The 12,178-nt window shown below is 40.0% G+C and overlaps 1 protein-coding gene across 2 annotated transcripts in view; it reads right to left on the bottom strand.

The window, feature by feature from the left end:
• Positions 1-1,999: 1,999 nt before the first annotated feature.
• The window catches only part of LOC137281300 (chitin synthase chs-2-like), a 38,167-nt gene continuing 27,988 nt past the window's right edge, over positions 2,000-12,178 (bottom strand). For both annotated transcript variants that reach the window (XM_067812468.1, XM_067812469.1), the window contains exons 13-16: positions 10,009-10,239; positions 8,207-8,705; positions 6,650-6,712; positions 2,000-4,016 (exon numbers count right to left, since the gene is read on the bottom strand). In XM_067812468.1, coding sequence (XP_067668569.1) covers positions 2,893-4,016; positions 6,650-6,712; positions 8,207-8,705; positions 10,009-10,239 — 1,917 coding nt within the window. In that variant the 3' untranslated portion in view covers positions 2,000-2,892. The remainder of the gene's footprint in view (positions 4,017-6,649; positions 6,713-8,206; positions 8,706-10,008; positions 10,240-12,178) is intronic.

Below are 12,178 nucleotides of genomic sequence, written 5' to 3'. Positions count from 1 at the left end.
GTATGTTGTCTCGCCACCACTTTTACCCTCTGACGGTGTAAAAACCTGAGATAACACAAGCCCTTTAGGTCAGTTGTGATGCTTTCTACAGATTAGGTTGTAATCACAATGAATGCAATACAGGTCTATTGAAGTGTGATGGTAGTTCAGCTCAAGCATCGCATTTTATAAAGTGTATATTTAGTAATTTATTAATTTATCAATCAGTCAATCTTTATTTCAGTACTTAAAAGGTCGCAGGCCTGTAGTACATTTAGAGTTTACATGAGTAGACAGAAGTCATTTATAAGTTCTCTGTAACAATACGTTTTCTTAGTGTCATAGCGAAGTAGATGTACATTGCCAGATTCTGTAATAGTGATGTGGTAGTATCTGTTAATAGTGAAATTAATGCTCTAACACTTGGGTGCTTATTAAAGTTTGGTTTTAGGTAGATTGTTCGTAGAGTCCTATAAGCAGGACAGATTACAAGGAAACGTAGTTCATCTTCAACTGCATTCATATTACATAAATGACATACTCCTTTTTCTCTTTGTGTACCTGTATACCTGCCGGTTTCAATAAATAATTCATGAGAAGAGCAGCGTCTATTTTTGCTAATTAGTCTTCAAAACGTATGTCCGATTTCCATTGACTATAGTATAAGCATTTTGTGGATAGAAGTAGCGATTCCGAGCAAAATTGGAAATACACATCTTTCATTCTTTGTGTAAATGGTATGATAAAGTTTGTGTACAACTGAACGCTGTAATCACACCACACATAACCCTAGCCAGTTTAGTACAGCAGCTCTCTGGTATCAGCCACCCCATTTCTTTTCCCATTTTTGTCATACAATTTCATCATATCATAACATTTTTTCGGAAACCTATGGCATGGCAAATGCAAAAATCTTACCCAGTACTTCATTGCTTTGATGGAAGAGTATATAAACATAGGGGATCTACCCAATTCTCCAGAGAGCATCATATTACACGTGTTCGGTTTTACCCCAAGGATTTTTTTGCATGCATATAAATGGACTCTTTCAATACTGGCATATTGTTGTAATCCCCATATTTCAGAGCCATATAGGACTATTGCACTTATCTTCATATCGAATATTTTAAAGAACGTGTTAAAGGACATTTTGCCCAATGATCGCATATTTTCACAAACACCGATTAAGATTTTCAAAACTTGTACCGACGCTTGTTTTGTGTGTATAGACCAGAAAAGGCTATTAGAGAAATACAGGTACTTATAAACGCTGGCAGTTTGGTGTTTGATTTTGTCTCTGTTTACATACAATTTATCTTGGTCAGAAAAATTGTCTAATCGTCTATTTGTTTCTGTAAACCGTTAACAGTACTAGAGAATAATACAATATCATCGGCAAAGAGTAGCAGAATTAGTTGTGTTATATCTGGTTGTAGCTGGATCCCATTCGTACATGCCTCACATATTTGTACTGCTAGTTCATTAATGGAAAGCCTAAAAAGGAAAGAGCTTAAAAAACAACCTTGTCTAACCCCTAGTTCACCAATGAAAGAACGCATAATTCATGTTTATTCCTTACACATATTTAACATTTTTGTATATACTCTTGAACAGTTTATTCATTTTACTACTAAGACCGTGCGATTGCAGAAGCCCCCAAAGTTTATCGCGTTGCACAGAATCAAAAACCTTTGCAAAGTCAACAAATAGTGCGTAGAACGTTCCACCTTTTGAGATGAGGTATCATTGTATTGGGCTATACAGTATAGATATATTATCTTTTGTTGTATATCCCTCCCTGAATACAGGTCTATTGAAGTGTGATGGTAGTTCAGTTCAAACTTCACGTTGTATAAAGTGCATATTTATTATCATACAAACTGCTGGGCACACTAGAAAGGGGCTTCACAGAGTGTACTTGTGTGGGCATTCAAACCTCGGGCTTCATCGTGAAGAGCGGACTCTTACTGGGCTACCATACCGACTCATTACTTGTGTGTACAACCCAAATATCACGATGTACGAAGGGTACATTTATTAACATAGAAACTGTACAGAATAACAGATATACAATATTGTACACAGGTATATGCCAACGGAAGAGATGTCATCCATGAGTCAAAGTAAGTGAGTGAGTTTAGTTTTACGCCGCACTCAGCAATCATGAGTCAAAGCATTTACATAATTAATGATTAAATTACAACATAGCATTTGACATGCGAGGACCAAGTGTTCTTTTGCTTGTTAAAGTTTTAAAAATGGTATTGAAGATGCTATTTGCCTTTGCAAACACTTCCATGAATGCCTTTGAATTTGAGACCTTAAACATGATTCATTTATAGTGTCTGTCATTAGAAATGTACCATTTGTCTTACATATTTGCTGCGTTATTGGCAATGCACACTATATGCTGAATAGTAAATGAAACGCAAGTTTCGAAAAAAAAATGAAATCTCATAAAAGTAAACGTTTATGTTGATGGAACGTTCACGGCAAAGTGACAGACAAGCTAGACTTGCGTTCCTTTTGCTGCTCATAGTAGATTTTTCTATGCATTCAAGGACTGTTCAACAAGTAAGGGCAAATCCATTATCATATCTATATAACACATAACTCCGGCACATTTAGCATCTATGGAAACCCTCAGATGGGTCCTAATCAATTGACTAATTTTTAAACGTCATAGTCAATACGAAAAGTGGTTATGATGTCACAACTGTGATTAAAATAGATGGAGTTCAACAAGGAGAACCTTCGCTTCTCTATGCATATACATCAAATGTAATATTTTCAGATAACACTAGGGAAACAATTTAAGAAACAAATCATGGCACGTTTCACAGGTTTTTTCTACTGAAAGCTGATGTGTTTCAACTGTTTGTATCATTATACTTCTCATATGAAAAATACATCTCACATCTCGGTATGTCCTGCATTTCCGATGCTGTCCACTTCTATCTCATCCTTCCCTTTAAGCCCTTTAAAGTTTTCATACAGTTCCACATCTTCTGTATCAGCCGCCGTCTTTGACTGATCCTGTCTCCTCCTGTGTTTGTCTCTGACCCTTTCAGCAGGTGCTCGTTTCCTGGCTGGTGCATCAGGCACGCTCTGGTCAGCCTGCTGTCGTTCCTCCTTCATTCTCTTTGCCATGAGCGTTGCTTTCCGGACGAGAGATTTAGTGAAATGGGGACTAGATTCATTTAGACTCTTTAACGTCTTAACCGACTTTTTCCTATAGCGGTGAATGGTTTTCTCCCTGTCGTTTGGGAAGGAGTCTCCGGACTGTTCAACATCTTGTGCAAGCCTGGCAAGATTTCCAACGAACCTTTCATCAAAGGTCGTTGGTGTATCTGCCTCTGCCTGCTGTCGTATGTGTCTTCTACTCTGTATTCTGGCCCACTTCACTTTCTGGCTATTCTCAAACGGGTCGGAAGTTTCCTCGATCTCTAGTTCATCTTCATGGTATCGCTGGAGATCCTTTGTAAGTTCAACATACTCCTCACCCTTCACCTCCTTGTCAGACGCTAGTTTCTCTTTGGTCTTTCTCAGTGTCTTCCCTATGTCCCGGACGTCTGTGATGGACGTGATATGGAGGAATGTGGACAAGCGATGGACAAACATGGACAGGAACTGGATGACCAACAAAATACCAAACACAAGCATGAAGGTGATTGAAATTGGTTCAAACTGATCACCTTGGAATGTGGGATCTGGACATGGTAAATGGATCTTCAGGTTCGGTGTATAATCTGATACCATTTGCAGTGTGAAGATTAATATAATAAAAAGACCATTGATAAGAAAGAAAAAGAGACACGTTTTGTTCCGTAGTTCCAGCAAATCATTCTTTATCTTTTCTTGTTGTTCTTTATTCTCTTCCAAAGGCAACAGATATCGCTCAATCAGCTCTTTCCAAAACGTCACCTCTGACCCATCGAGATCCTTGAATTGCCCTTCACCGAGGTCAGGATCCAGGATCCAGTAGGGGTCACTGTCGAAGGGGCCATTTTTATCGACCTGCTCTTGGATGACTTCGCCTGAGATATTAAATATGTTCAAAATGTCAAATTTAGTCAACTAATCCAACAAGCCTGTATGCCAAAATGTGATACAGGCAAGTGGAAGTAGCTACGATGTCATCAATGTAGTAATACATACTGTACAATCAAACATACTGTGGAATCAACTCAAGCATACATGGACAACTCGCACTAGTATTATAATACTCTTCAAAACTAGCAGGGGATCTCCATTTTTTTATTTTCGATTAAAAATATTTGGGAGATTTATCGGAGTCAATCAATGTTGATATGATATTATAGAATGTTTTGTGAGTGCATCACAATTTACACTTCCTTACAGTCAAAGTTATTTAGAATGCATTCGCTCTTGACAGATGATTGGTGTATGGCATGTAATTTGCATGTATGCGATTTTCATTTTAAAACAAACGACTAGAAACAAACACTAACAAATATGTGATTCAAGAGTGTCAAAACTAATATTTTAAGTGATTGATCGACCTTCTTGAAAAACGTCAAACTGAATGGAACCACATGCACGTGTGTGGGGCTACTGCTTTGAGTACGTGCATATCATGCGTTGTGTTTAGTGTTGGTAATAGAGGTAAATGGTGGTGCGTTCATATGATGTCTGTCCTTGAAACGTTTGTTAACGTTTACACTTCCTATCCAGATTGGAAGTTCAGTATCCCCTACTTTCTTGAAGAGAATAATACTCATACGTTATCTCAGTTACAAATTCACTTTGGTTCATATTTGTTCTCTGAGTTGCCATTTGTTTCTTAGCAGCATGCCCATGGAAGCATCCTTAATATGACTCACAAGGCCCTAATGGCACATCTCCCAAGGCAGGAGAGTGAGTGAGTGAGTGGGTGAGTTTGGTTTACGCCGCACTCAGCAATATTCCAACTAAATGGCGGCGGCCTGTCAGTATTCGAGCCTGGACCAGACAATCCAGTGATCAACATGAGCATCGATCTGCGCAATTGGGAACCGATGACGTGTCAAACAAGTCAGCGAGCCTGACCACCCGATCCCGTTAGTCGCCTCTTCGCATAGCCTTTTATGGCAAGCATGGGTTGCTGAAGGCCTATTCTACCCCGGGACCTTCACGGGTCGAGAGTAAGGAGAGATCCTTACTGAGTTATTTTACAAGTTCATGTCTCCATCGAAGTACCACCGGTGACTATTAGGAGCTATCTCTACAATGCCTCTCTTATTGGCCAGTCAGATTAAACGCATCGTACTAGTCATGCCACCTTTTTGTCATTTTTTTTTACTCGGTTCACTTCAGTGTACATTTGACTGTCCAAACAAAATGAAGCGCTCATAAAATGATGGACAAGTCATGTAAATGAACATATCGATAGTATATTCAAACGTTTCAATGGATGAAATTTAGCCCTAACATTGTACTTACAAGCCATAATTCTTTCTACTTTACACAATCCTTGACGATATTAACAAGACAACCAATGGATAGTCCATTCTGTTTCATATGAATATATTTTGGCGAGCAGGATGATGTATGTTGCCATCAGACAAACAGAACTGTTGCAAAAGAGAATGTCTTGATCAGAAATGGGAACATTACAATGTGCAGGATCAATAAAGTTTTCAACCTTTTCGCCAAATTCCTGTACAAGATTATATTAAATGAATACACGTAGGACACTTTCTGGTTCTGACTGACAACAAAGAACAAATGTTAGTTTCAGTTATCTTCATTTGCACCAGCACTTTTCTAGCACAATCGGCACTGTTTATAAATCTATACTGAAAGTCCCATGCTTATACTACATACTACTCATGTCATGCAACTTATTGTAATGAACTTTTCCTTGCAAAATGTATTAACTTACTTGACATACAAGTCAATGCCTAAAGGAAGGACACTTGCTTTGCAGATAAACTGCGAAATGAATGTTGATTTTTATCCGCGATTGCATTTCCTCTTTAGTCCAGTTGAAACATAACTCTACAATTTCAGCCTGTTTACCAAAGGTGGAAGCTGGGCATCAGGAACATGCAAAAGAACCATGCGATGCTGTTAAATGGAACATATCTCTCAGACACTTTTTCGTAATCTCCCCAATGTATCCGTGATATTTTTCTGATACACCAATATCTTTTTCTAGATGTCACGTTTAGCCTTTGCAGTCTTGTCTAACTGCGTCAAAATTGCTATTGCATCTAGTACTTCTTGCCCTTTGTGCTGGCAGTCTCGATATACATAGTTGGTTGTAAATCATCGTATGTGTTTGATTCCATGTTGTTTTTTCTCAAATGAGAAGTGAACGTCAATTTTATGAAACTGTTCTATTTTCCTATACAGTATTTCCACTTGACATTTAGTTAGACCTTTAAGGCAGTCGATTACTTGGCGTTCGTATATAAGCTTCAGTATAAGTTCTGAGATACACCTCCTGCCGAATCAACAACATTCACCTGCCTTCTCGCCTTTATCCAGATTGAAACTAAGTGAAGTCATTGCGATCAAATGAAATGACCGAATGTGCAAATTTTGTAATTGCTGAAGTCTGTATGCTTGGCACTAGTACGATACTGTCTCCCTTAATGCAAAACGAATTGAACACTAGTGTTTCTGAGTTATGAACCATAGCATTTTGTGATTCCTGAGAACCTACCTGGTAAAGATATTTGTCTTCGCTGTCGCAATTGTCTGGCATTGGAATCACTTCTCTGGGGACCTGCGTAACAAAAGACACGGTAGTCTTCAGTTGTATGCAAAAGATAAAAAAGAGTTGATATATATGACCGGGCCTATGGAAATGTCAGCTTCAAATTATAGTATTAGTATGTAAGTCTAATGAGATCAAAACAATTGAGTGTCTTCGTCCATAATTGTCTTTCGGGTCCAGCAGAGTTCAACGGATTATCACGTGAGTATACGGGTGGTTTTTTTATGATAAATATAATTAATATTTCTATTGCACCTACTGCTCAAAGGCACTTTGTCGAAGACTATGTTGAACAAGTGGGTTTCCTGGTGTTTGAACCACAGCCAGACTTTTGCGAAGCGAGCAAAGGTTGGCAACGTACTTTCCTCGCTTCTGTCAAAATAAAATATCGCCACCATCAAAAGTATACACCCATTTCTTCACTGGCTTGTGCTCTTACATTTCGAACCCCATGTTGGACAATTAGTCACGTGAAATATTTTTCATTCAAACTTTTAAGCGCAACTCGTGGTATATCTGACCGTTCTCCTTCCTCCATACCCCCTTCCAGCTTCCGGTTCAACGGAGTGAAGGAACAGGGGGTATTATTCAATATGGAATACTTACAGTTACCTCCCTTGCTTCATTCGACCATTGCGCCAGAAGTCTTTTATGGAGAATAAATGTTACGAAAATGCTACTAATGGCGACGACAGATAAGACAAATAAACTCCAACAGGTTCATGATAAAAATAGGCATGTGGTATTTCTTTCTAATTTCTGCATATTCTTGTTTTGTCAGTCCGTTCAACCGGAAGTTGGTGGTGTAATGGTGGCGAAGAACGATCTGAATACCACGAGTGGCGCTTAAAATGTTGAATAAAACATGTTTCACGTGAGTAAAATGGGGTAGAAATGCGAGAGCACAGCCAAGGGAGGAAATGGAAATGTGCTTTTGATGGTGGCGATATTTTATTTTGACATGAAAACTAGTTTTCGATACGAAGCCAGGAAAGTACGTTGCCAACCTTTGTTCGCTTCGCTCGCATATAAAAAGACTTGTCATATTCTCTTTGCTGCGCTACAGTTTGCCTGTGTTTGAACTGGCAGAGACATACTGAGGCTCGAGTGTCTACAAGATCACAGCTCGGGCTAGACTAACAGCTAGTCTCTGAAATGAACATATTTTACTGAAAAAACGTTCATAGTGAAAAAAACATAATATAATGAAATGGAGCCCTGAGACATTTTTCATTTTCAGAAGCTATGGAAATGTAGACTTGCTACATTTTCTAGACTTGCGTGGGCTTTCCTGGATATATATACTTCAGGGTCTGTACGACAGACTAAGCTCGGGCAGCAGAGATATTTTCTTTCATTCTCTCATTGAGTGACACAATTTGTCTCAGAAAGAGTGTCCCCTTATGTTCATTATATAAACTGAAAAAGGCAAACTATCATGTACCCAACATATATATATAACTTCTCAGTCATATGTAAATCATTACTGTATATGGTACACACTTTTGGGTTGTTCCACCACTGCAGCTTCGATTTTCTCCAACCTCTTCATCACCTGGTCCAGCTGGTCCTTGCTGGCGGTGGAGGAGCAACAGACACATCTGCACAGTGCGTCCCACGCTCCTCCTTCATCCGACCCCGTGATCCGAGTCCACATCTTCTGTAATGCATTCATCTTCTTCTCCGGCTGTTGACCTGGAGGAGGCGCTGCTTGCTTAGTCTCGCGAGTTCCCCATGAGACTACGTGGAGGTTGCCAAGAGAGTAGATCATGAGGATCATTGACATGGCTGGGAGGGCCAGGAAATACAGGAAGCCGTGGATAATGCACGTTAACTCTTGAGGATGCAAGATGGCGGCTACGAAGAAGATCCCAGTGACGATCACAAGGAAAATGGTTGCAGTGGAACAGAATCCGAATGTTGCGGCCTGTTGAATCAGCCCTACTATCACCAGCATCATCACCAGACTGTAGACGATGGATATGATCGCGGCATAAGCAAGCTGAAAGATGACGTACGCTTTGTTATTAATATTGTTCAACAGGAGATATATTAATTTTGATAAAACTGAAACTATTACGTATGTCTGGCTTGATGCCGCTTCTTATTTCAGATGCCAACACCTTTATCCTGAAACCTGCTTGATAACGTCAGGATTGTATGTATATATAAAACTGAATGCCCAGAGGAATATTTACCCTTTAAGTTATACAAATAGATGTGAGCTGCAGCAAGGACGTCGATCCTTTATTCGTTGGAGGTCTTGCATATAAAATACACGTACACGTATTATATATGATTCAAACCTCAAATACGTCCCCATGTATGTATTTTGTAGTATTCAGGTCGGAAATGCATCCCCATGTACGTATTAATAAGGAGCATATGTAATGGGCTGAATTCCACACAAAGGAGGGACATGATCAAAGGGTTACTATCTGATTATTACTACCCTGGATAGTGAGTGAGTGAGTGAGTTTAGTTTTACGCCGCACTCAACAATATTCCAGCTATATGGCGGCGGTCTGTAAATAATCGAGTCTGGACCAGACAATCCAGTGACCAGCAACATGAGCATCGATCTGCGCATTTGGGAACCAAAGACATGTGCAAACCAAGTCAGCGAGTCTGACCACCCGATCCCGTTAGTCGCCTAATGGGTTGCTGAAGGCGTATTCTACCCCGGGACCTTCACGGGGCACTACCCTGGATAACCCAAGCTGCCACGTTGTTTATCCCACCGGATACCCATTTGCTGCTGGTTACTTGTGTCACGCGTGCCTCGTTGTGGGTCAGAACTGAAGTCCCAGAAGCTTGCGGGTTAAACCACGTATTCTAAATGAGTCAGGCCTCCAACGCACGTCATGCACGTATTGTATATTAATCAGGTCTAAATTAAATCTTCATACACGTAATTGATATAGGCCTCACATAGGCCTGTCCTGACACATTTAGGCCAAATACGAAAGCGAAATGTTTTTCGGGCATCGGCGCGTCACTTATGTTTGTGCGCGTTACATTTTTTATTGCCATTTAAAAATAGTAGTTTTGACGTGGCCGCGTCCCGATCATCCATTTGTCCACAATGAGAAGGATTGTCTGAAAGAACGAGTGTGAATGAATCTACTACTCATTAACACCAGCTAAACTTCCCAAATTGTATTTCTGGGAGAAAAAAATGAAAATGTGTTCCTTCTTCAACACGTTTTTTTTTTCTATCAAAACTTTAAAGCAAAGTCCTACTGCCCTCGTCACTTTTGAAACAAATGTGCCCGTGAAATATTTATTTGTTTATGCAGACTTACCTGTATGTTGGTTTTGGCCACGAAGCAGAGAAGAACGAAGACAGCTACTGGTACGAGGTTGAGGATGAGTGCACCAAATAAAGGCATTTCAGGGAAGGCAACATTAATGGCTCCAACGATGAGGAGGAATATGGTTCCTGGAGTTATGATGGAGGATGCCATCAGTGCCATCTGGTAGATGATGTACAGGCAGGAGATATCTGCATTCTTCCTAGTGACACTCTTCCAGTCCTAAAATACAGCATAATTTCACGGTGTTAGTGACTCTGAAAGCTGTACATTTAATATATTTAGGGCTAGCTGATGGATGGTATTTTTATTTGCCGGTTGGTATATTTCAGTGAAGATATTTAAATTACAGGTTGTTTTAACTACAGGTTGTGTTTCCGATGTATTCGACATAACCACTGTTAACTGAAATATCCACAGTATCGTGCATATGCTTTTCGTTGACACAAACACGTCCTATCAAAATTCGGCTTTTTCGGAGTAAGTGAGTGAGTTTAGTTTTACCCCGCACTCATCAATATTCCAGCCATGTGGCGGCGGTCTGTAAATAATCGAGTCTAGACCAGACAATCCAGTGATCAAAAGCATGAGGATCGATCTGCACAACTAGGAACCGATGACACGTGTCAACCAAGTCAGTGAGGCTGACCGCCCGATCCCGTTAGTCACCTTTTATAGCAAACATGGGTTGCTGAAGGACTATTCTACCCCGGACCTTCATGGGTCGGCTTTTTCGGATCTTTGGGTGAAATGATGGGAAGGAAAACAACAATATGGTCTTATCTGAATACATATGACTTATGTGTGAGCGTGAGTAAAACTTGTGTCGACTTTTAATGTGTCATGTGACAGACATAGGCATCGTTGAGGAGAATATGCAACTTCGCAACAAGTGGAAACAAGTGCCTTTTAATATTGACAAAACCATACAAAATCTTACCCAAAGAAAAAGTACTTTTTAGGTTTTTGTTTTCAATCCCTGTCTCATATTTTAACAACATTTTCTTATGCACAAGAACCAATGTTGTAATATCCCATAGCCTTGGCAAATATAGGAAAGGACATGTTCCAGTTGGATTTGTCAAGGATAGGGTTGTTAGAAGCTTAGCGTGGACAAATAAATCGTGTAAATAGTGATTCGATGGTAGGTCATGATGATTTCATCCCACAATCGTTTGTGTTACTGGATGTTGAGTGTATATGAAGCCAAAGACTAAAATGGCGGTCTTCCGGATTTGCAGTAATTGTACCGCCAAGACTGTTCTGTGTATGTGAGCTCAGGGGCACGTCGAGCAATATGCTAAGGCCTAGTCTCTGAAGGGTCTAGGACAATTCCCACCCGGACAAATCCCACCCGGACAATTCCCACCCGTACAATTACCACCCGAAAATTTCCCACGTGGGGCAATTCCCACCTAGGACAATTCCCACCTAGGACAATTACCATTTAGGACAATTCCCACCTAGGACAATCCCCACCCCAAAATAAGAGTAACATGAAGAACATAGTTCAGTTTCAACATTTAATCATTTAAACATATGTGCCCTATAAAAGAAACATGAACTACCTTCTTCTTGACATGCTTTAGTATCAGTTTTACTGATCCTATTTAACACATAACAAATGATAGCATTTAAGTAAGGAAGCACTATTTTGTGACACACATAAGGTGGGGATTATAAGTGAGAATAACCGGGTGGGAATTGTCCTAGGTGGGAATTGCCCTAGGCGGGAATTGTCATAGGTGGGAATTGTCCAGGTGGCATTTGTCCGGGTGGATTTTGTCCGGGTGGGAATTGTCCTGCTCCCTTCTCTGAAGGCGTATAATTTGACAGGAGGAAATAGTTCCTTATAAATTCAAAAGGAACTCCAATATGAAGGTGAACCTGAGGGACTCGTGCTTCATTTAGCAGCGCTTTAGTATTGCAGAAATATTTGGTAGAAGGAAAATGATGCATTTCAGACAGGGAGCGAAATAGTTTCCAGTCTCTCTCTGAATGTTACCACCCCAGAACATAATTCACTAGACCCAAATCTGAACGTAGTAACTAATCAGAAGGCTACAAAACTAGATGAGAATAAGATATTGTCGGTATGACACAGGTTTCATCATTAAGCTGACAAAATGATGAACATGTTTTCAGGCCATACCACTGCATG

This window comes from Haliotis asinina, chromosome 4, assembly GCF_037392515.1.
Source record: "Haliotis asinina isolate JCU_RB_2024 chromosome 4, JCU_Hal_asi_v2, whole genome shotgun sequence".
Classification (NCBI taxonomy): Eukaryota; Metazoa; Mollusca; class Gastropoda; order Lepetellida; family Haliotidae; genus Haliotis; species Haliotis asinina.
This window is presented reverse-complemented; position numbering and strand designations above follow the sequence as displayed.